Source organism: Rhamphochromis longiceps, linkage group LG5 (genome assembly GCF_057381845.1).
Source record: "Rhamphochromis longiceps isolate RC_006_pf linkage group LG5, R_longiceps_female_GT1.1, whole genome shotgun sequence".
Taxonomy (NCBI): domain Eukaryota; kingdom Metazoa; phylum Chordata; class Actinopteri; order Cichliformes; family Cichlidae; genus Rhamphochromis; species Rhamphochromis longiceps.
In genome coordinates this window covers 18,748,282-18,771,948 of record NC_140561.1, presented here as the reverse complement: position 1 = coordinate 18,771,948, position 23,667 = coordinate 18,748,282, and the positions used below count along the sequence as shown (strand labels likewise).

Genomic DNA, 23,667 nt, shown 5'->3' with positions numbered 1-23,667 from the left:
TTCTTAATAACATCAGCACTACTCGATCCTTCCAACATCTACTTTGTTTCAAGGATGATCTTATCCTTAATTTTCTCTTGAATTTTGATGATAATCATCTGTTTGACTCCATATAATCCACATACAGTTTGAGCTTAAATAGTGTTGAAATTTGGGAACACACAATTAACCATAAAAGCAGTTCCTGAACTATTTGTCTTTTTTGTTTTTGTTTTAAAAGCAGCTATTATTATTTAAAGTTTTGATGCCTATAATTACAAAAAACCCACACAGACACACTTTTAAATGTAGTTTCAGTGACTGCCAGTCTAAAACCTGTTTGTCTTTATCAGGTTCTAACTACATCAGAGATTTGTGTCTCCTCCCGGGATCAGCACTTGCTAACATGTATGTTAACTATTACACAAAATGTAAAACGAATATTTAACAATTAGTGGTTAAAAATGGCTCCGGTAAATATCCTTGGAATATAAACCTGAATAAAGATCATGAAAGATTTTTTGACCTGGGGAAAAAAGTAATCAGTCGATCCATTTAGCAGCTGTTTCAGAAATTTTATTCATATCACACAATCATACTTCACAAGTTTGTCTAGTTGCAGTAAACATGCAAAGGTTTGAATTTATTTATGATTTTGTAACTCTAGAAAAGTATTTTTTTTTCATCCCATTTCAGGAAGGAAAAGTTCTTCTCTTCTTCGCTGTCTTCCATTAAAGATCTGCGAAATCTTTAAAGGAAACAATCTGAACATGTTAGTTTTTTATGCACTCCAGTGTCTATTTACATTCAATACACACCTCTGTTATGACTCTATTATTACCATAAAACCACTCCTTTTAAATCACCAAATATTACCGTCTTTGCTTATGACTATTTTCATTATCTCACAACTGCACAAAGCCATGGAAATAGAAACAGACAAGGAAAAGTACAATAAAATGTACTAATCGTTTAAAGGTAAACTGTAGTAAAATAGCCTAAATAAAGAGCTTTTAAATATTATTGTCAAATAGAGAAGTCTCTGTAACGGTGGTCCTTTTTGCTCCTCAGACATCCAAGCTAAAATCTCCAAGCTGATGTCGAAATAAAGAAAAAAACCCATCTGTTTCTGAAAATATGTGCTGTGAAGTGCCATGGAAATACGGATTCATGTTTGAGTGTTTAACGCACTGGACCAGCTCTTTGATTACCGTACTGTCATGTCAGAGCTCTATAACCTCACACTCGACCTCCTTTTCCATGATCTCTGGTGCACACTCCGAACTCAAAAAAGGCTCATTTATGTCTGCCTCATCTTCCTCCTCCTCTTCTCCTCCCTCAGCCTCGACGTTTACTTCACTAGAGTAATGCAGCTCTGCTTCAGCTGTCTTAAACACCTCGCTCTCCTTCTCGGTTCTTTGCTCCATCTCTGCGTCACGTGCTGCTTCCTCCGCCTCGTTCTCATCTGCTCCAATAACAGTGTCTCCAGAGCCGTGGCTGCTGGTGCTGCTGCAGGACAGTGTGTCTTCCTCTATGTCTCCTCGTACCTCTTTGTGATCATGCTGGATGTCTCCCACCTCTGCACACTCCTCTGAAACCTGTTGCTCGACTTCATCAAAAGCAGTCTTTTCAGAGGTCGTGTCTGCTGCCACATTGTGGGATCCTAAGTTCTCTGGATCCCACAACTCGGTCACCTCTTCCTCTTCATTCTCGGAGTCAGGTGCTGTGTGCTTTCTAATGCGATTTACCACATCCCACAGCGATTTTGGATACTGTAACGCTTGTTTGTGTGCCTCAGATTGGAGAAAGTCAGGGGATAGAGTAAAACTTTCCTCTTCGTAAGGAGGAGTAGAGCTGGGAGGCAGTACAGGGGGTGATTCAGAGAAAGAGGAGGGTGAAGCCTCTGGGGAAACTGGAGGAGGGAGAGTTTCGGGGATGGCACCAGTAGCAGCAGTGTCAGGATGTAAGGGTGAAGTATCCAAAAGACAAACACACTCGCACTCAAACGTTGACTGATGAGGAGAGGGAAGCTGAGGGAGGAAGAGCTCATCTAAAGGTAACAGAGACACCTCACAGTCTGCAGCCAAGGGAGGAGAAGAATTAGACAGATCAGTCTGTGGGTCAACATCCTGCAAAATTTCAATCTGTGTTTCACTTTGAGAGTCTGAAGAGTTGTTTTTGCACAATATCTGTTCCCTAATCTCTACAGTAAGTTCATCTGAGTTTGTCTGTAACTCATTTTCAGTCATGTGACTCTCTTTTATACAAAAAACATCCTCATCTTGGCCACAATCAAGTTGTTGAAGGACTTCGGCCTCTGTTTGACCTGCATTTTCCTCACATTCTTCATCTACTTCAGACGACTCTGCTGGAAGGCCTGCTTCAGGTTGTTCTTCACTCACATGACTCTCCTTTAAGCACAAAACACCCTCCGTTTGGACACTTTCAAGATTTTGCTGCAAACTGTTGATGTCGTTTTCTTCCAAAGGCTTGATCGACTCCTCGTCAGCTCGATTATTTTGTTGCTCATCATTGACGCAGGCATCATCATCCAGTTGACCACATTCATGCTGTTCCTGTGACATCAGCACCTCCGGCTCATTAATGAGGTCACTTTGAGTTACATGTAATGTTTGTGCCTCTTCCTCCTCTGGGCGAGATGTTTCTACAGCTGGTTGATCAGTTAAAACAAGAGGAGGAAGAAGACACTGGGAATCTGCGTGGGGACTGGATAGTGAGGAAGACTCACCATCCAGTGAAAAAGATGGCAGCTGTTGCAAAGGAGAAGGGGATGAAGTTGCAGGAGGAAGTGCAATATCTGCAGTATTAAGAGCAGCCAACTCAGGATCAGGCTCTGCCTCTGCGTTTGACTCTGAGATATTTGAGGGAGAATGATGATCAGAAGGTATTAGTGAAAGAAGGTCAGAGGGTTTAGGAGGCTGAGTCTCACGATCGTCTTCCCGACCATGTTCACTTGTACCCTTTTCATCAGTGGATTCAAGCAGGGCATCCTCAGTCTTTTCAGTTTCACTTAAAGTTTTGTTGCCTGTTTCGAGCGGGACATCTGTGTCACTCCTTTCATGCCTGTCTGATGCTTGGTCCTGAGATCCCATAAAGTCACCACCATCTTCACTTGCTACCTGATCTCTGGAGTCACTGTGGTCGTTTAAAGTTACGCTGTCCTTGGTTTGGTGATCCTCCAAGGGATTCTGGTACGGTTCGTCCTCTGCTGCGTCCTCTGGAGTTTGTTTAAAAGCGTCTTCAGTATCTGTTTTAAGTGGAGAAGGCTCACCCCCCTCATCCTGGTCCTCTGCAGACGACTTGACCAATGGCATGCCAGTTTCAGGTTCAGTGATGCAGTCGTGTAGAGGGATCCCTAGTATACGTTCTGCACGCGCCTCTAAGGTTTCTCTTTCAGAAACATGAGATGACAGTAAGCAAGGCAAAGAGATTAAACTTTCTTGTTTGCCTTCCTCTTCCTCCAAAAGTGTTGAGTCCACATCGGTCTCGGGTTTTTCAATCTTGCAGGAGGAGGCTTCTTCTGTGCTTTCATCAGTTGTGACATCTTGATTTAGCTGAAAGTTTAGTTCAGGAGAAATATTCACTTGAGCATCGAGCTGACTCTCTTCAGCGAGTGCTGCAGTGCTTAAAAAGTGAACCCGCTCTTTTGTAGGCGAAGGAATCTGTTCCATTTTCACAACAACGCAGGTTGTGTCGACAACCAGCATGGTTTTAATGTCCTCAGCATTCTCCTGGTTGTCCAGCTGCATTACTTCAGTATCTACTGGAGGACTGCTTACATTAACACAATCGTCTGACAGTTTATCCTCACGGTTTCCTTTCAAACAGCATGTGGGGGGACTCTCAGTTTCAGCTTTGCTTGTGAAACTAGGCTCCCTCCATGAAGGATATTTTATTGACACCGGCTGCACTGACTGACCTCCCTGTCTGCAGACATCATTTGCATTTTCTTTTTGGGGGGGAACAACATCGGCCTGTGCTTTCTTTGCTTGATTATTTTCAACCATGTCCTTCTCTGTGCAGGGTGGCGTCTCCCTCTGTTTCCTTCCAGCACCGTTGTCTGACTGCTCTGTGAGAGTTGGCGATTTGAAGTCCACTTCGTCTGGAAGTTTTTGAGTAGCCTCAGTCGTGGCTCCCAGAAGTTTAGAAGCCTCTCTTACGTCTGTGTGTTCAATGTTCATTTTGGAGGTGCAAACGGGCAGAGATGGGGTCTCGGTGGGGCCGGCTATTCGAGAAACCAAACAGAATATTGTCATCCCTCCTGTCTTTTTGCTTAGCCTGAATTTCCTTCCTTCTATGACCTTTGAGGAGGTTTCCCTGTTTATTTCTGAATTCTGAAACACTTGTGGATGTTGCAGATGCAGTGTGCCATCATCCTGTATGAGTGTCTGCTGGACACTGATGGGGCAAACCGCCTGTAAAGCATCTGCTTCAAATCTTTGGCGTTTCAATCCTTCAAACTTTGGGCAGGTTTTACTTTCACACAAATTTGTCAGTTCTTCTTTTTCTCCCTTGCTCTTATCTTGCAGCTCTGCAGACACATGCTGCTTTCTGCGTGTGGGCTGCGAGTAGCAGTGTTGCTTCTTGGTGTCCTGCTCCCAGACCGTGTCACTGCTGTGTGTCACAGGTGAAGGTTTATGTGGGCTGTTGTAGGGAGGAGGAGCAATATAGCCAGGAGGTTGGTTATATATCTTCCTTTGGTAGCTTGCATTTTCCTTCATGTCCAGCACGTTGCTTGCGTCAGGAGCAGGAGCTTGTGATGGATAGTAGGTGGGAGTTTGCTGTCTGCCTCCTCTGTCCCACATTCCAGGTTGTTTGACATGTTGGGGATCCAAACCTATCCTGGTGCTCTCCACCAGCCCCTGAGAGGCTCCCCTTAATTCTGCTTCTATACGCCTTCTTCTTGGCAGGGAGTGACTGTAGCGAGCCGCCCAGGCCTCCAGCTCTCGATAGCTGCTGTCGCTCCTCTTGGTAGAAACTTCTCTGTTGTAGCGGACAGGGCTACAGGTGTCCCACCTCCTCTGCCACCCCTCCCTTAGAAATCCTCTCTCATGATCCCTCACGGGTCGATGGGTTGCTTTCCACTCTCTGTCTCTGGCTTCTTGGAGCTGGTACTCTCCCAGATCTTGGTGGTGCTGAGTGTGGCGTCGCAGAATGAAAGGGAAATGGGAAGAAGGAGGAGGGGCACTGAGCTCTGGGTCTGTCCAGTTGGTGTACTCTTGTAGAGCTCCTGCTGATCTTGATCCTGGTACAGTCCAGTATGTGGACTCCCTGCTTTGATCCTGCTGCTCACCATAGTACAGTGGATAATGGGTTGGCTGATGTCTGTCGTGATAGCTGGGAGTAGAATAGTAGAGAAATGATAGCAAAATTTAGCAAGATTACATAATTTCACAGACCATTTTAAATTAGTCTACATGGTTACATTTAATAGATAACACAAAACGTTCTGCAGGATTATGTGGAACAATATTCCCATCTTTTCAGAGCTTTTTGCAGAGTGTCAGAGGTAGTGGAGAGCTGGATAATCTTGGAGAGAGCAGGCAAAGCAAATACTTTGTGTCAGCCGGAAGTTAACTATCATTTTTGTGCACCTCAAATGTAAACTTGCCAAACAAGCAGTGATAAATGCAAAGATTATACTGGCCCAAGCAATTTTCATAGCATCCAACTCACTTCTGTGTATAGTTTCTCCCAGGAATGGTACCATATTTGGAGTACAGATTGGACTGCCCCTGATTCTCAGGCCAGAACTCCATCATTTGGTCTCATCCACAGATCTGAAGCATGAAACTTAAAAAACAAAAAACAACTTAAAAATGCATTTACTTAGATCGCCTTAAATAAAAGGATTAAAAGCATGTAAACACGTACCTCCAGCTACTGTTTTGAAATTCTTGTCCTGGCTGCTCATGAGTGACACAAGGTCTAATGAAGTCCAAACAGGACAACTTGTTTTAAGAGGACAGTGGTTTCCAGCACCCCCTCCCACTCTTCTACCACACACACACACACACACACACACACACACACACACACACACACACACACACACACACACACACACACACACACACACACACACACCATTGCCACTGAAAGCCCGTCCTCTTTTCATCCAGCCAACACACAGTTTAAATACCACTGAGGAAGTTTTTAATCAGCTGCTTTAGAAGAACTAGAATCTCTGGCTCAATCATTTTCTCTCTAAACTCACTCAAATTTAAAGGGAAGGCAAAGTGTGCGTCACAATTTTCAAAAGTGTCTTTAATTAACATGTATTTGGGTGTAAAGCTTGTAAAATTTAATGCTATTGCTTCTCAAATTGAATACAAGCATCAGGTTAAAATACTTTTAATATTATTTTACCTTATTAACAGTGACTGACTGACAACAGCCAGTGCTGACATATAGTGGCTTCATCTACTTTTAATGAAAAATGAGGTGGACAATAAAGTTCCCATGGACTAATTCAGATCTTATGCAGATCGCACATTTTCTTATGTGTCTCTACATCATCACTTCCTTGCAGCACGCAGGTTTCTTGCAACAGTCAATATCAACCAAACCCAGCTATGTGCACAGTCGCGTGGGAGGTGCTGGGGCGTGAGGGCGAGCAGACTCTGCATGGAGATAGGGATCTGTTGTTTTGTCGGCTGAATTGTGGCACAGAGAGGGACGGGCAGCCGTTCGGCCGTCTCCCTTTTATTGAAACTCTCCAGCGTAACAAACAGGCTTTCCTTTCCTGAACAGAAAATCTGTACATCAGCAGAGTGCAGCAGAGAGGGGATGAAAGACGGGCAGACAGCAGGCTGCGGGAAGGGCGGGCTTTAACAGAATAGCTTGGAGTGAGATTTATTTTGGATTCAATAAAACCAATGTTCTATTTATTGTCAACAATCATATGTCACATGGTGAATGTTTCCATGCCCAGTTAAGACCTTCTTTATTGCAACAAAATTATACAGAAAACATGTTAATAGTAATTAAAATGACAGTAAGATACCAACAACATCCTGTCCATCCCTTCATGACAGTGTACCCATCATGCGTTATGTCACAAAACTCAAATAATCTCAAACTGGTTTCCTTAACATGATAAACAATTCAATGTATTCAAATAACTGCCAAGGTCTCCAGACCTCAATCTAATAGAGAGGCTTTCGGATGTGGTGGAATTGGAAATTCACATCATGGAGGCCAACAAATCTGCAGCCACTGTGTGATGCTATCATGTTAATGTGGACCCAAATCTCTGAGGACTGTTTCCAGCACCCTGTTCGTAAAACAAAAGGGGGTCCAAGTCAGTACTAGTAAGATATACCTAATGAAGGGGGAGTGAAAGTAGGTTTTCATGAACAGATGTTGCTTTTGGAGATTTTATGGTATATGAAAGATTTTTTTATCCACTGCACTGGGAGAGAGGGATGTGATAGCTGGTTTAAAGTTTTTTTGACTTTTCTGTTATAACCATACAGAATATTCATGACTAAATCAGCAACTATTAAAATTAAAGGTGTGATAAAAATCTAAACTTAACGACAATTTAACCATTTAATACATACATTCAAACTTTTAATTACCAAAATGTCTCAAGGAAAGAATTACTCTGGCAGAAGATATTAATTCATGTCAAAATCAATAATAGTAAGCACTCTATAAACAAACATGGTTTTCAGGGCTTTTAAATCTGTGACTGTTTTCAAGGTAAAGATGCTGCTGTGCACCCTGTACTGACAACATGAGAGATCAAAGTGTTTTCCAACCAGAGGATAATCAGAAATATTGAAAACAAATACGAATTTTTGAAAAAACAGTTCTGGAAACGCACCTTCAAGCTCATCTTGGTGATGCGTGACGCCTGCAGTGGGTAAAGGTTAAAAAGAAGAACTGTAACTTTAGACCTGATCTTCATCTCACGGTAAACATGGTGAAAACACTTTAGTCCAATGACTGAATTTCCAATCAGACAAAACTCAAGGCTGATTTATATAAAATCATGCTGTTTTGTCTTATAAAATGCATTCATAGTGTGTGTATGTTTGTGCTTGTATGTCATTAAAGTTCTGAAGTTCATTTTCTTCCCAAATCTCAAAAATCACAGGACACATTCTGAATACATTCGCTTTTAATTAAAGACAAATGACATGTGTAACTGTTTAGAGATAAATAAAAATAATATGATTACATTTAAATTCATTTAAAATAGCTTTAGCTTTTATAGGTTCTACAGTTAGTGGGATGTGAAACTCAAAATAATTTAAATAACAGACAAACTCATAATTTTATTTATTTATAAAAAAGCAGTAGGCCGTCCCTCCTGTCGTCACTGGCCTGTTCTTAAAGACGCCCTGTAGATATTATTGTTTTGTTTGTCGTCTCGGTGCACAAGCTCCACATTGAATCTGCTCGGTAGATGCTTCTCATAGAAAGCTGCCGTTTCGTGCTCATCTCGCATTTTGGATGAGAGATACGCTGCGGCTCCTTTACCACACAGGTGAGCTAGTGTCTCCACTAGCGGGAGGTATGTCTCTGGCAGGTAAATGATATCAGCACAGAGCACCAAGTCCCAGTCAGAGGAGAAGTTCATGTGATCCTCACCCCAGGACAGAGGGAGGACAGTGGGAGGGAGAGAAGGCCACCCGCTGGAAGGCTTGTTAGCAGAGACATTAGCATCAAGCTGTGGAAGAGCCAAAGGAAGGTCTGTGAGAGTCACCTCTGCTCCTGAAAGAAGAGGGATGAAAGCCTGATCCCACATGCTGCTGATCAAAGTCTTAAATTAAGATCAGAAGAAATTAAAAACATGAGCATGTGAAATAACAGACATGGAACAAACAACAAACTAATTGTTTGTTTTCTGTAGTCAGTTTTCTGACTACAAATTAAAAGCTACTGATGTGTAGCTGTAATCAAAACACTGCCTGCCCCCCAAAAGAGTAATGACTTGGATTTAACTAAGCTAAGAGATAGATAAGGAGCCTTCCTTTGGAGCATTATTTCTGTGATTAATATGGGCTTGCAAGAGGGTATTTAACCTTAACTGATAAGTGGGTTCTGAGTTTAAATAGAGATCACTTACACATTTGGTGAAATTTCATAACTATGTTTAATAGTTAAAGTAAAAGCATTTCTATCCGCACAATGGAGCAACTGAAAAGGGTCATGTGGTCTGATGAGTCCAGATTTGATGGCTGCAACATAATAAGAAGACAGGTGGATAAGGTGGTGCATCAACAGGCCTAGTGTCTACTGTACCAGCCAGTTTTGACAGTGTTATGATCAGGTGTTTGCTTCACTTGATCAGGATTATATTGAGTGAAAAATTAGATGAGTTGACCAGCTAAATATACTTAATGACCAGGTTTTTTTCTTCAAGGGCAAGGGCATATTCCAAGAAGACTGTATGGGCTCAGACTGTGGAAAAGTGGTGCAGGAAGCAGGAAAGATGTTTTCACAGATTCATTTACCCCTTTCAGAATGCTTTGAATAATAACAACGTGGGCATTAAAGTTAGAGGTGACCCAAAGAAGTACTGTGTGACTTTTTATTTATTGGGCTAGGAGTTTATTTTATTTGTTTTGTTTTAATTTCCCACCAAACAATGCTTTAAAAAAATATTTATTAGAATAGCATTGCCTCTTATTGTCGGTATAGAACGAAACTGAGGGAAAACAACCTTTCACACTGCCGAAACCCGGGATCGAACCAGGGACCTTTAGATCTTCAGTCTAACGCTCTCCCAACTGAGCTATTTCGGCGACAACATCGCTGCAGGCAGGAGTTGTTATGGATTCAATCATGTTTTACACAGCAGAAAACGCTATATCTATTTATATACACAAAAAATAAACACATGAGTAAGTGAACTTGATAGTGAACACCATGTGGTTCAGAAGCAGCTGCACATGTGTGGGGGTATAATGTGACACTGAGCCACAGGAGAATCCCACTCAGAGACACATTAGTTAGTAGTTAGTTTGTATTTAATATTAGTTACACGAGTTATTTTACAAACTCCAAATTTACCCAAGCGAGCTGCCACAATACCGACCACACCGGTGCCTGCTCCGAGCTCTATGAGCCGCTTTCCCCTCAGCTCCACAGACTGATCCTCCAAGTAACGGCATAGGTGTAACGCCTGCGTGTGTACACAGACACACACATAGATTTCATCACTGCACAAAGCCCAGGTTTACGAAGATCATCTAAATAAAGTGAGTGCCTGTCTGCTCCTTACAGCCTCCCAGACCGGTGCAGCCACGCCGAGGTCCGCACCGAACAGCTGTCTGATCTTCACCTCCTCTCCCATCAGCGTGTACACGGACTCCAGAGAAAACGTTTCCGTGAACAGACAGTCATCTACAGGAAACGGGTCGTCTTCGTCCTCGGTGTGAGACATGTTTATTGGCGCTAAAGTCTATTATTGTTGGTAAGAAAACCGGATGTTCTCGATGCGGGAGGGCAGCTGCTTTTAACTTCCGGTCAAGTAATAACGTTATAGCGAATGTTTTGTTTTTGTCATAGACACCATAAAAATGTTGTTAAAATGTTTTAGTATTAATGTTAAATATTTTAAAATAAAATATTTATTTTATTTACTTCTTCTCATTTTTTATTTATCGCAACAGAAAAATAAAAAACATAAAATTCGTAACTTCACAAAAAAAACCACAAGAAAACTAAAGTGTTTTTTTTTCATGTTGTATCAAGCTAGTAGTACTATAGATGTAAGACTACGAGAGGCTTTTACTTTGAAATGTAACACGCATATGCCAAAAGAGGTGCACATCAGAGATTGCGGTCTGAAATGCAGCGGGTATAAAACAATCTTAAATATATTCAAATTATACATTATTTTTGCTTTTAAATAGTGAATTAATACTTATTATTTTATCAGATATTTCATTATTTTCATTTTTATACTTCTACATGTCAGCTTGTTGATATTGTTAAAGGAAAATAAATGTTGTTGACAGTATCATGACTGGATAATACACTACAGGATTGTTTCTTTGTTTGTTAGTTTGTTTCCTTCTCATCACGAAAAATCCTTTGGTCACTGGTCTCTAGTAAAGCTATGGCTGCATCCAGCAGTTATTTATATCATCAATTAATTCTTCTTCTTTCTTTTTTTTTCTCTTTTTAAGGCTCAGCACAGCAGATCATCTGCCTCGATCTGACCCTATCCCTGCCATCCTTCTCTGTCACACCAACCCTCTGCATATCCTTCTTTGCCACATCCACAAATAGTGAATATTCTCTGTGGACTGTCATATCCACTGTATGAAAATCTTAACATCTTATTATATTTTGTTTTATTCAGCCACTATTCCGCATACGTTTATCCAAAACATTTTCTTTCCAAGTATCCAGGATATCAGTACACTGTGCCACGGACATTAAATTAAATACCAGCAAAAACCAGTGTTACCCCCCCCAAACAGAACTAGGACATCAGTTTCAAAATCCTGTGTGGTATCTCAAGTTATTGCAGTCACATCTCCAGAAAGCTTGACCCCTGAACTCGAGATCTGAGCGGTTGGTTGAAGTTTTTAACAGAGTTTAGATGTTTTTCAGTCCTGAACATTACATGTGGCTCAAGAATGCAGTTAAAAAAATAATTTGAATATCACAAAATTTCAACCCATTCATGTGTACACTCCAGGAATTTAATAACATCCCACTAAACTGGTTTGTAAATATAGTGGTGTAGTTTTACTTGTATGCAAATTACCACTGATATATTGCATCTCATCACCTTTTATTGAATATCAAAACCAACAAAAATGTCAACAAGCATAAGCACCATACACTGGTGAAGCGATAAAACTGCAGGGTAGTGTCCCCCCGATCTTCACTGATTATGGAAGTAAGTGTCTTCCTCATGGACAAGCACAAGCTCTGAAAATCATCCTGTGGGACCTCAGCCCACTTATCAGTCAGTGCCACCCGGAGATGCTCCTGAGTCTGTGGAGGAGGATTGCGATGTCTGTCTGTCATGCCATGCTTTCCATGGCGTTTATATCAGGGACTTATTGTCCTGCAACTTATCCATGACACTATACCAGTCAGGTTGTCATGGCATTCTTACAGAAGTCATTTTCTCCAAAGCTGCGGTGCCTTTTTCCAAGGTTGGTTGTGTTTGATAGAGGAATGTTAATTTTGGTTTCTCCCCCAAATTGTGTTTTGAGAGACAAGACTACTCACAGTAATGAGTCGGGGATGACCAAATCCCACATGTTGGGAATTATCCCCAAGCAAACCCTACATGCACATGGGAAAAGCTCTTCCAAAATCAAACTGAAAATAGAGCAGTGCATTATTAAATCCCTTGAGTGGGATTTTGGGCACCTGCAACTCTGGAATTTTAGTGTGAGGTCAAAATTTTCATGGCTTCATTAAATGCGCTAAAGTTTTAAAAAGAAAAAAAAATCGTGTTAGGTAGGTGATTTTTCATGGAACAGATGTTTAAATTAATAGTTTTTAGTGTTTAATGTGACCTTTGTTTGCAGTTAGTACCATTTGTGCAAGACGTGAACACACAGATACGCACCGACTCATGTTCCAGGTTTATTTTTTTAAAAATTAAGCTGCTGTCTCCTCACCCGTTTGGTTTCCAAAATCAATACTTAAGTAAAGTACCACTTGGACTTCTTCTTTTTTACATACAATTTCACATCAATGACAAAGATGATTTTACATGTAAAGTGTAGAGTTGAGTACATATATTTAAAAAAAGCGCTCCATTGTTTCAGCTCATCAGACAGCCAAATGAAATGTAATGTGTAAATCTGAACAAAGAAGAAACGGGGAGAAAAAAAAAAAATCACAATGCGGTCTTCAAATGTCTCTTCATTGTGTTGTACTACATCCATTTCCTCAGTGGAGTGATTATTAACTGTTGTGCTCAGACTACACATACACTCTATTCAATTTACAGCAAACCTGACAGAAAACAAAAAAAAAATCTCTGGGTTATATGAAGTTACTTGAAAATAAATAATTTGCTTATCATACAAATGACAGTAGTATTACATCCACGACACCCCGACCCATTCCTACCCCTCAGGGCTCAATATGTGCAAACTGCAAGGGTTTCTTAAAAAAAGGTAGCACTTTATGCAAAGACCATGGAGAACAAAAACGAGTGTTTTTAACATGAGCACTTCATTAGAGCGCAGCAAGTGTTCAACAGGTATGAAGTTAAAATGAAGTGGAGGAGATGTATGGCTGCATAAACCCTCCTCAGGCCAACCGTGTGGTAACAAGGACCTTAGTATTATTATTCTAAAGTGAGGAATAAACTGATAAAAAACAGATGGTCCTTTGGTACTGAATGGCTGTTCTGATCTTAAATGGTACTGCCCTCATTTAAAAAAAAAAAAAAGTTCTCAAGTCTTTCACAGTAAAATACTGAGCTGGGATGTAAATATAATGCTAAGATGAAAATGTCCGGTTGAACAAACCTCTGTCAAAGTCACTTAGGAAAAATAGACACTGTTGATTGTTTTGTTTTTTTCATTCAAATCCGTCAAAAATAACAGAAAAAAACAAAACAAAAAAATCTAACTCTCCCATTAAAAAAAACCCCATCTCCACTAACCCACAGTGTCCCCACAAAGATTTCTTCTTAGCATTTCCCGGTTGGTGTGAAAGACGGTAGAATCAAGTCCAAGTCCACACAGTTGCACAACAAACACCCAGGCAGAAAACAAAAACGGAGGAATGAGTGATTAGAACTTTGTTCCAAAAAGAATAATAATTAGAACAATGACTATGATGAAAAGGATCAAAATGACCAGCATCTTTCGGTTTTTCTTCTGATACTGTTCTGCCTGAAAAGAAAATAAGAATAATTTTACATAACACCATTCACTTTTAATGAATAAGTACAGATGGGGTCTTTTTACACCACAGGACAGAAAAAACATCTGGTCAACAGGCTCTAAAATTTCCTGAAACATTACATAACAAAACATCCAACAGCTTGTAGAACGACCTTTAGCAGCAACTTGGAAGTAATCGTTTTCTGTATGACTCTATCAGTGTCTCACATAGATGTGGATCAATTTTGCTTCACTTTTCTTTGCAACGTTGTTTCAGTTCTTTGAGATTAGCAAGCCTGTCTCTGCACAGCTCTCTTTCAGTCAGGCTGAGGTCTGGACTGTGATTGTGTCATTGCAATACCTTGATTAGGATCGCTGTCCTGTTGCATAACCCAGTATAGGGCTGTTCGATATAACAATATATAGCGGATGACGACATTTTCATTTTACGCTATCGTTTGTTTCATGGTGTCGCAAAATAAACGTTTACGGCAATATTTTTTCATGGTTTTGATGGTCACTGTAGTGGCTATATTAATTTCTTAAAGTTCTCTCTTTCTCTTATATTTAATATAACCACACTACGGACAGACAAGCGCCTGTTTTTATGCGTTGTCGTTAGCAACAACGACGGTAAAACCATCGCGTGTCCGCTGGTTTAGTTTCCACATAAACCTTTGACAATAAAGCTCAAGATCCTGTTGAGACTTTTCAAAATAAACTGAATCACGTGAAAGAGGATGCAGAGTATTTATGGATGAGAAGCAAAAAAAGAGCCATCAGGTGCTAAAAAATAAACCTTGGACTCACACGTTAGAACTGTTTTTTTCTCGCAGCACGCCGTGTAATAAATACTCACAAAGAAAACGGCGGCCGTTACAACTTATGTCTAAAAATATATAGTTTCATGCATCAGCTCAAACACTCAACTCCAGGTTGGACGATAGACGTCTTATATCGGGATATGAGATTTTGGTCTCATCGCACAGCCCTAACCCAGTATTAACCATACTTTAGCTGTTGGACAGATGACCTCACATTTGAGTCTAGAATACTTTGGCATACAGAAGAGTTCATGGTCAATTTAGTGCTTGCAAGGTGCCCAAATCCAGGACCTCTTCTCCATCGTGCTGACAGCTGGTATGAAGTGTTTGTGCCGATATGCTGTGTTTGTTTTTTGCCATTATGGTCAAACATCTCCACCTTAGTCTGTCCAAAAGAACACTGACCCTCATTTGCTAACACTGTGTATATCACACGCATGAATGTTTCAGGCACAAAACAATAGATTCATTTTTTTGTACTTTATAAATACATTTAGAAGTGCCTCTGAGCATGTGTATGAACAAATCACAGCTTGGCTTTCATAAGAAATTTAAACAAGTCTTTAAAATAATTTCTACTACTAATACCGCTACAAATAATTATAATACCTATTATTTCACTTTGGTCATTATTTACAGTTTTCATTCCATAAGCCAAAAAATGTTTTGAATTACTTAAAAAAATGAAATTGCCTGAAAAAAAAAAAACAAGACACTAAATAAAGAAATTTAGTGTTTACCTTTTGTAACTGTTTCAATCCGTCTTCTGTTTTAACACAAGCCTGCTCCACATTGAAGTCGATTCTATCAAGAACGGTGCCCTGGAAGGACAAAAAGAGTGTTTTTTTGGTTTAAGGGAAGAAACTCATTATAATTGTAGATCGTGTTTGCAGTTTTGTAGCAAAACTCCTCACAAGTCTATGTATACTCTTCCTTAAAGATCAGTTCAAAGTGTTTTTTAAAAATAACATCTTAAGTTATTTTGTTCAAATACTATTTATACAAACAAAAGTAATCTGAAAGCTCCTGCCGAATAGGATCAGAATGAGCTTAACTTAGCTCCTTTTTGTTATTAATGATTGATAAAACTGATCTTTTTTCCATTTTCACATGTGGCTGAAGCCTGTGTGGGCACGTTTTTCCTGTGGTAGCTCAGTGAATTTGCTTCAAATACCTGCTCCACCACCATTCCTGCCAAGTCCCGGAAAATCTCATTCAGATCTGAGATAGACTGCACTATCTGTCGGATCTCCCGCTCTCGTTCTTCAACCATGACTGTGTTCTGCTCCACCAGCATCAACTGATCGTCCGTGAACCCCTGAAAAATGACAGATTCAAGAACAAGGCTGAATATACAAATGTTACAGACTAGATGGACAGCGGCAGGGTAATGAGCTGTTTTTGTTTTATTCAGACCAATTTCCATTTCAATAACACAGAAGATTTTACAGTAGTGTGGTGTAGCCAATGTGTTGCATGGCCAACACACAGAGGCCGACAACCATTCCCACTCACATTCACACCTACAGTCAGTTTAGAGTCTCCAATATAACCAACAACATGCGCATCTTTTGTAGAGACTCCACACAGAAATGGGTGACTTTAAACCCAGGACCACCCATTTTATAAACAAAGCATTTATTTAATTCCTCCACTGAGGCCATTTCCTGTCCGTTAAGAAGTACCTAAACTCAATGTAACTATTTTTAGTACAAATTGGGAGTTAAATGTGTAAACATTGGTAGATGTACTGATTATTTTTTTGTTTTTTTAAATCTTAATGGTACTGATAGTCATGGATACTTCTGCTTTTGGTTCACTGTATACACAGAGCAGCTGTGTACACAGTGTCAGCATACATGCATTGTGTTCAGAGATGTAGGCCAACAACCACTGGATTTATCTCAATTACTGTTTTGTTTTAAAATATCCTAAAACTCTGAACTGGTGACTTTATCTGAGCCAGAATCAATTTTAGAGCCTTCTTATTGACAAACGCATCAGGCATCCTGCCAGGAAACACCAAAGAAAATAAGGAACAGATAACCCAAAAAATAAAAAAACAACTCAGTCTGGTTTGCTGGACTGAGACGTGCTGATGGGTTTCTTTGATTTACTGCTTATAATGAAGAAACACTGTTAAAAAAAGCTGTTTTCTTAAACTGCTCATCATCTGGAAAAGGCGTTTGGTTTGTTTGTTATGATTATTTTGCACCCGTTTTACCGGTGTGTTCCATTTAAACTTAAGAGCAGCTCTCTGTGGACACCCCAGCTCTAAACATGCTGTCCTCACCTTGTCATATAGAGCTAAATCTTCATCCTCTTCCATTAAGGGCCCCGAGTCAAAAAAGTGCTTTGATCTCTCCTCTCGATTCTTCATACCTGTCAGACAAGCCAATGGCACAATGCTTAGACGGCATTAAAACATCATGAGGACAAAAATACTTAATAACAGTTAAAAAACCCAAACATGTAACATGCCATGCAGTCCTTACGTTTTAGATAGCTGGACTGTGTGTGCCTAAAATTGGTTGACAGCTCCTGCAGGCTCTGTGCCAGAGAGGAGACCACGTTTCTCAAGAGTCGCTCCTCCTGCTCTGTGCAGTGACCACAGCGAGACTGCAAACCAGTCACGGCTCGCTGGCATCGATGGAACATCTGCAAAAACAACAACGACTCTACTTGTTTCATTTCTAAATTCACTTCAGGCTCCATACTAGAGCGTGCTCTCACATAAATACTTATGTTCAAATAAAAACAACAGCTAAAACATATCCACGCAGATTTTCAGCTGAAAGAAAAGAATCAGCATTTCAAGTCTAAAAATAGGCAGCATACATATGCACAGTGCTGCTAAATTATCTCACCTGCGTGATCTCCTGAGTTGTGATTTCTATGGCGTGCTCTTCTTCGCTGCTGTCATCCAGTGTGGGACGATTCATGTGCTTGTCATGAAGCAAGGCCAGTTCCTTCATCTTCTGCTGGATCCTTGTGATTTCATACTGGATCTGAAGACAAAATGTATTAATTTATTTGCTGAATTTCACTTTAAAGAGACACTGAAGTAGCTGCAAATTTCTACTACAGTTTCAGTTTACCTCATCTACTCCATCTACCCATTTGGGGGGCAGTTTCTTGGTGACCCCAATCGCGGCTTCGGGATCCAAACTGATCCCTGAAACCAGGGCCATCCGATCATCGGCCAACTTAAAGACACAAGAGGATCCATTAAAACGTTTTACGTGATAGAGGGTGAAGATGACGGTGTTCCGTCTTTTAGTAAGAGAAATGACAGTACCTCATCAAGCTCCTAATATGATTGGCAGATATCAGAGCGGTCCCATCCAACCGAAAACAAGCAAAAGGAGAAAAAAAGGAATAGAAAGTGAGGCCCATGAAATATAAATATCCATCCACTCCCACTGTTAAATTACTTTGAATTAGGAATAATAATCACTGTAAAAGAGGCTGTTGACATTCATTGTACATTCAGTGTACAGTTAAACTAAATATAGAAAAATATCGTCCAGAAACCTTTTCCAAATCATTTTACTTTAAATCAAATGATTACAAGGAGGAAACAGTGTGAGAACAGAGAGAGCAGAAACCTGTGAGTCTAAGAAAAGGAAAATGAGTTTAAGAGTTTTAGATTAAATAGAGTTCATTGTTAGTTGCTTTGTCTTCTTCAGTGATTGATTTGTCAGTAAAAAAGCGAGAGGCGACTTGGTCTGCTGCCTTCTTATTTCAAACCTGAGTGTTCAGCCAGCAGCAAAATGTTCTTCGTTTCTAACAGCTAACGCAATTTTAGACGCAGCTCTAAGCAACTTAATGGTCCTGCTGCAACAAAGCAACTAAAAACCACCTGAGCCAAATATTCTAACAGCTTCAACGTGATGGCTTGATAACGGCCGACTGGTCTAATCAGTTTAGCCCCTCATAATTTTAATGACCAAGCCTGTGAGACATTTAAATCAACTGTGTTTATCCCCTATATTGATGAAGCGTAACACGACGCCAGTGTCAAACAGACGTTTGTTACAGTACAAGAAGGAGACTGAACCTGCACTTCACACTTCTACCTGTATTTTTTAGCCATTTCAGACATAAGATAAAGTGGTTGGAACAGTTTCATTGAAGAAGAGACTAAACAATTTGAACAGATATTGAGAAGATGCTCATTCGGGCACAAGAGATCGTTTGTAAATCCAGAATTTCGATTCTGTTCCAAGATTTCACTCATTTCTTTACTGTTCTTCACTGGCAGCTAATATCCTGCTAGGTAAAACACTCATTACAACATTTTCACTGTGAATAGTTAACAGGGAACTAAATCTATCTGAGAAGAGATGATGGACACAGAGATAAAGTCAAAAAAAAAGGTGTGCAGGCATGCAGAGGAGGTAGGGTTGGGATGGGAACCGTTCCAGTTGAGAACCACTATCAAATTTTCTATTCCCCTGGAATCTTGTGCCTCAGAGCTTAACAATGCCTTTCATTAATGCTGACATGTTTTTCTGACAGCTGACAGCAAAGTCATTGGGCTGGAGGGTTTCCATTAGTCTGTTTCTACACTGTGTTTGGACTCAAGAGATTTTTCAAGCAGAAAATTAATAAGGAATGAATATATAATAAGAATCAATGATGGAATTGGTATCAAAAAATTTTTATCAGTGTATGACCCAACACATGTGGGGAGTGTAACTATCCAAAGCCAAATTTCTGGGCTCTTTTACACCAGCTGTTCTGTAGATGAAACAAAATGCCAAGAACCGACTGAGTAATCTTTTTTTTTTTGTTTTGGTTCTTGGAAGGAAAAATAACAGACAGTGTATGACTAGCTCATGTGCCCTATTAGGCATGAATCACCCTCCCAAAAAATGAAGCCACAGCAATGCTTCTATCTTCCTCACTCTGAGCTTGCTCGCTGTTGATCCTGATCTAAACCCAAACAGGACACTCTTACAGAGAGGTAGTGTTGTTCCAGGAGCCACAGCCATTTAAAGGGCTCCACTCTGTAGATGTGCCTGAAGAAATCACTTGTGTTACTGAGGATACGTCCACACGTACACGGGTATTTTTGAAAACGGAGATTTTCCGTTTTCGTTTTAAAAAACAATCCCATCCACACGTAAACGCAGAAATGAAGAAAAACGCTGCTAGGAACATGCCAAAGCAACAGGTGGCGATATATTCCTAACCGTGTAGAAATGTTGGCCAATCAGAAGTCTAGAAGTCTCGGCGGGAAATAGTAAACAAACAAAGATGGGGCATAGAAGCAGAACCCAGTCATATGTGTGGAGGGACAGTAGCTGTGTGTGTATATGTAAGCATTTAAACACTGCAGAGAGTACAAGTAACAGTGTTGTAGAAATTCATTTCACCGAAACAATAACGTGGCGCACAGTGTGACGTCAAAAAAGGAGCACACCTTTGACCCCGCGTTTTCTCCGCTGTTTCTGTCCACACATAAATGCAAAAACTGAGTTTTCGAAAATATCCACCCTGGCAGGCGTTTTTTAGAAATCTCCATTTTCAGTGACCGAAAACGCCGTTTACGTGTGGACGAAAGGCGCAAACGCATAGAAAAATCTGCGTTTTCAAAAATACCCGGGTACGTGTGGAGAGATCGGCATTTCCACTTCGCTCAGCGCCATGAGGAGTGGCAGCTAAGTAACAAAGGCCGGTTTTGTTACTAAGAATTTTCCCCAAACAAATGCAGAATGTGTTAACCTTAAAAGTTCATGATCTCTGGGCTTCCAGCGGGAAGAAACTAATCTACACCAGCGTGCAGGTAGCACGATAAAATGTTCACAGCAGAGTGTGAATATTCACGTGTGGCATACACCTGCCCGCTTGAAGAAGCTTCAAAACTGTGTCAGGGAAAGTAATAACTTTTGTACTGTGGTGGAGTTTAACCTAAAAATATAAGTAGGTCATGGCAGGATTTTAATTTCTTTCTTTTTGTTTTTTTCTGCATCAACATTAAATTCAGTGTTTTATCACTGCTAGTAAAAACAAAACAAAACATGCCAGCATTTGATGTTTTAGCTCTCCAGCAATAAGCTCCATGCAGCGACTGCTGTTTTTAGAAAAAAGAAACTAAATCATTATTCAGTGTCACGGAAATCACTATCAGAAAGAACAGCTCTGCTATAGAGGAACATATAAATATATTCTTCTTGTATCGTGATCACTAAAAAGCTCGCTTGTTTTTAATTATATCTGCATTATATAGACAAAAGTATCTGGCCACATTTCTTAATCATTGCTTTTATGTGCTTTGGTCCTGAACTCTTACTCTTAGGGAAATCTGAATGCCCCATCTTATCATTAATTGGAAAAATCCAAGTTGGAAGCTTGGAATTGTGCAGCGTGGTAAAGTTCATTTTCTGTTTCAGTATGATTGTGCCCTAGTGCACAAAGCATGGTTGGATGAGTTTGGTGAGAAAGAACCTCACTCGTCCACCAACACAGAGCACACTGAACAAGAAGAGAGACTGCAAGCAACCAACATCAGCCTCGGACGGCACAAGTGGCCTTCTGTTTAAATGGGCAAAAAAAAAAAAAATCCACGTGTTGAAATGGAAAAGTGTGGCGAACAATTTAGAATGGGGTGTTATAACAGCTACGGTGACATGCGGGTGGCCCAGTACTTCTGTCCATATAATTTAACAATTAAAGGATAGGTAGTATTTCTTAGTGACAAACAGTTTCCAGGAAGCTTTACGAGCATTTTCATTGCCTTTGCTTTTCAAATTACTGTATTTATTTTTAATAACTGCAGAAGAGAATCAGCTACACTCTAGATCAGTTACAGGTCACGACTCAGTATGATGCGGGCTTTTGAAAGGCCACAGCAGGGTTTTTTTTTGTTTTTTTACAGTGAGGCACACGAGAGGATGCGAAGAAAATGAAATCAACCATAACCCTCAGTTAACCTTGACCTAAATATATATATATATATAAAATATATATTCTTGTCATTAAAAAACGGGCGGTTATAGACATTAACTAGCTAAAAGCATGCCTGCAACACTTCTTCATCCTCCATCATCGCCCCACTGAGTCACATCACTGTGAACCACTGAAACACTAACGTCGTGGAGGTCATCCAGGATAATAACTAACAGCAGCTACAGCTATCACACACCTGGATCTAGCTAACAGGGATCGGTGACTGGCTATACGCAAACACACACAGTAAAATGTCAAAACGATGCAGACCACTCACCGCAGCATTGCTACGTGTACTCAGACGGGGGTCGTATGTACTCACTTGCTCAGCCAATATCTGCCGGTTTTGGATTGCATTGTTCCGCATTAACAAGAAGGCATCTGTCAGACGCCTAGTGGCCATGACTGCCTTGCGTGATAATCTAAATTAACAAGGGGGCAGAGTGCGGATCGAAAGATCCTTTATTAAATTGAGCCAACTGCCTCTGACCAGCTGCTAACACGGCGCTAGCTTTAGCTTTGCTTTGCCTGCGATGAATGGTGAGAAAAACTCGCGATGCAGCGCCTACAGCGGGAGACACATGGCCTGAATCATGTTGATCCGCTAAGCCGCTCTAATACTGAGGTAAAGAAAACTAAACATGACCGAGATTTTCTGGTGAAATGTCCGCTTTAGCGTCACACTGGTAACGTTACTCCGCTTTAGGTAGCTACGGAAGTAGGAGAACGTAAACATCTGCGTGAAGCAATTCTTCTTCTGCTCATTAACTGCGCTATCATCTGTAACGGAAGTGACTCTTCGCCACCTACCGCTTCAGCTGAGAACATCAGACAGAAGCGTTTCCAGGGCGGTACCAGAAGGGCCAAAACCTGTTAGGGAAATTGGAAATAAAAACCAAACAAAAGCGCTTGAAAACTGGTTGTAAATTCAGTGAGTTTACATTAGAATACATAACAGCCTAGTTGTAAGATAGCGGCCTCCTTGAAACACAAGGTTTAACCGTGTTATACCGGGCTCATTGAAGACATAACAAAGAAGAGACAAACAAATTAGAAATTTTTACTAAGCCAATTTATTAATCATAGCCTGAGAGAAGATGAATATAAGAAAGCTAGGTGCTAACCTATAGACTTAAAATAGGAAAAACTATGACACAATGAAAAGAACACCAAGTTAGCTGCCTGAAAGGCACCAGCCTTCCTAGGCGAGGAGAGCCTTCTTGGAAGGAAAACAGCTTATATATGCCATGTTCCAGGCACCTTGGAACTTGAATGTCAGGAATCTCAGGAATTAATGTCACTCCCAAGTTAGCAGTTTTCAGAAATAGTAAGGAAAAACAGGATTTGTTTTGGTGTTAGCAAGGTAGAGTCATTCAGGTATCAGCAGCATTATACTGCAGCATATACTTGGATAGAGCCAGGACAATGCTCGACATATGACAAATACACAATACTGGCAGTACAGATTAAACGTTTTACAGTTTTACAACTATTTACTTTCATCTTTCATCTTGGATTGTTAAATTAGGCTTGCTAAGGCTGCTCTGACTTTCCAAGTAGGAAATCCAAGTTGTTGGTGTTCAAGCTTTCAAAAATCTAGAAACGTTTTATTTTCTATCCAGAATATAAGCAACATAGAAAATGGGGTGCTACACCTCCTTATCCGGCTTTCAAAAACAAGAATTGGGTGCACAAATTTAAATTTAGTTTGGCTTTTCCCTTATCCACACGTTAGGCAATTTTTTAGGCAGTTTCTAAATGTCTCTAGTAACGTCTTTTTCCCCACATACTCATTTCAAATTGAGCTTTTTTTTTAGACTGAAAAGGAGAAATACTGGAAATGTGCTTATGTGGAGATTTACATATGTTTATACAGAATAGAGTGTTCTGCATCACGATGCTACCAAGGAATAGATTTTCCTCAGTTTGCAAACCTGAAAAGAACCACGCAACTTAATTTTGTTGGCTTCATGAGGGCACCTGTTTAATTCATCCTGAGGTACCATGAGTGTCTGTACCAACCTTTGAGTCAATCAGAGCAGGACTGATATTTCAGAATGGCT

At 40.3% G+C, this 23,667-nt stretch overlaps 3 protein-coding genes and 1 non-coding gene across 7 annotated transcripts; all 4 read right to left on the bottom strand.

Annotated features, from left to right (window-relative positions):
- Positions 1-24: 24 nt before the first annotated feature.
- On the bottom strand, positions 25-5,901 carry LOC146669755 (uncharacterized). The gene is made up of 2 exons (XM_085406304.1): positions 5,677-5,901; positions 25-5,337 (listed from the first exon to the last, which is right to left on the bottom strand). The coding sequence occupies exons 1-2, from the start codon at positions 5,760-5,762 to the stop codon at positions 1,203-1,205; spliced, it is 4,221 nt and encodes a 1,406-aa protein (XP_085262430.1). The 5' UTR covers positions 5,763-5,901; the 3' UTR covers positions 25-1,202.
- A 2,225-nt stretch (positions 5,902-8,126) lies between these two features.
- LOC146669753 (EEF1A lysine methyltransferase 3-like) lies at positions 8,127-10,457 on the bottom strand. Its single transcript, XM_085407912.1, has 3 exons — positions 10,238-10,457; positions 10,027-10,138; positions 8,127-8,724 (listed from the first exon to the last, which is right to left on the bottom strand). The coding sequence occupies exons 1-3, from the start codon at positions 10,397-10,399 to the stop codon at positions 8,327-8,329; spliced, it is 672 nt and encodes a 223-aa protein (XP_085264038.1). The 5' UTR covers positions 10,400-10,457; the 3' UTR covers positions 8,127-8,326.
- trnaf-gaa (transfer RNA phenylalanine (anticodon GAA)) lies at positions 9,686-9,758 on the bottom strand. The gene has a single exon. It is a non-coding gene; the product is annotated as a tRNA-Phe (tRNA).
- Positions 10,458-12,557: 2,100 nt separating the features above from the next.
- stx16 (syntaxin 16) lies at positions 12,558-22,388 on the bottom strand. 4 transcript variants are annotated; one of them, XM_085406300.1, is made up of 9 exons: positions 21,882-22,388; positions 17,949-17,960; positions 17,749-17,856; positions 17,518-17,658; positions 17,146-17,308; positions 16,944-17,032; positions 15,825-15,968; positions 15,391-15,471; positions 12,558-13,835 (listed from the first exon to the last, which is right to left on the bottom strand). In XM_085406300.1, the coding sequence occupies exons 1-9, from the start codon at positions 22,005-22,007 to the stop codon at positions 13,734-13,736; spliced, it is 966 nt and encodes a 321-aa protein (XP_085262426.1). In that variant the 5' UTR covers positions 22,008-22,388; the 3' UTR covers positions 12,558-13,733. The 4 variants fall into 4 exon arrangements, with proteins under 4 accessions (XP_085262426.1, XP_085262428.1, XP_085262427.1 ...); XM_085406302.1 differs by having other exon boundaries at positions 21,927-22,387; XM_085406301.1 differs by lacking the exon at positions 17,949-17,960 and having other exon boundaries at positions 21,882-22,387.
- Between the last annotated feature and the right edge of the window lie 1,279 nt (positions 22,389-23,667).

Coding starts and splice junctions, on each gene's coding strand:
- stx16 (XM_085406300.1), bottom strand. CDS start 22,007: ATGGCCACTAGGCGTCTGACAGATGCCTTCTTGTTAATGCGGAACAAT. Junction 17,033..17,145: donor ACAGTCCAGCTATCTAAAAC/GTAAGGACTGCA, acceptor CTTGTCTGACAG/GTATGAAGAATCGAGAGGAG. Junction 15,472..15,824: donor CAGGAATGGTGGTGGAGCAG/GTATTTGAAGCA, acceptor TTGTCCTTCCAG/GGCACCGTTCTTGATAGAAT.
- LOC146669753 (XM_085407912.1), bottom strand. CDS start 10,399: ATGTCTCACACCGAGGACGAAGACGACCCGTTTCCTGTAGATGACTGT. Junction 10,139..10,237: donor CTGCACCGGTCTGGGAGGCT/GTAAGGAGCAGA, acceptor GTACACACGCAG/GCGTTACACCTATGCCGTTA. Junction 8,725..10,026: donor TATTGTGGCAGCTCGCTTGG/GTAAATTTGGAG, acceptor CTCTTCTTTCAG/GAGCAGAGGTGACTCTCACA.
- LOC146669755 (XM_085406304.1), bottom strand. CDS start 5,762: ATGATGGAGTTCTGGCCTGAGAATCAGGGGCAGTCCAATCTGTACTCC. Junction 5,338..5,676: donor GGGAGAAACTATACACAGAA/GTGAGTTGGATG, acceptor TTCTACTCCCAG/CTATCACGACAGACATCAGC.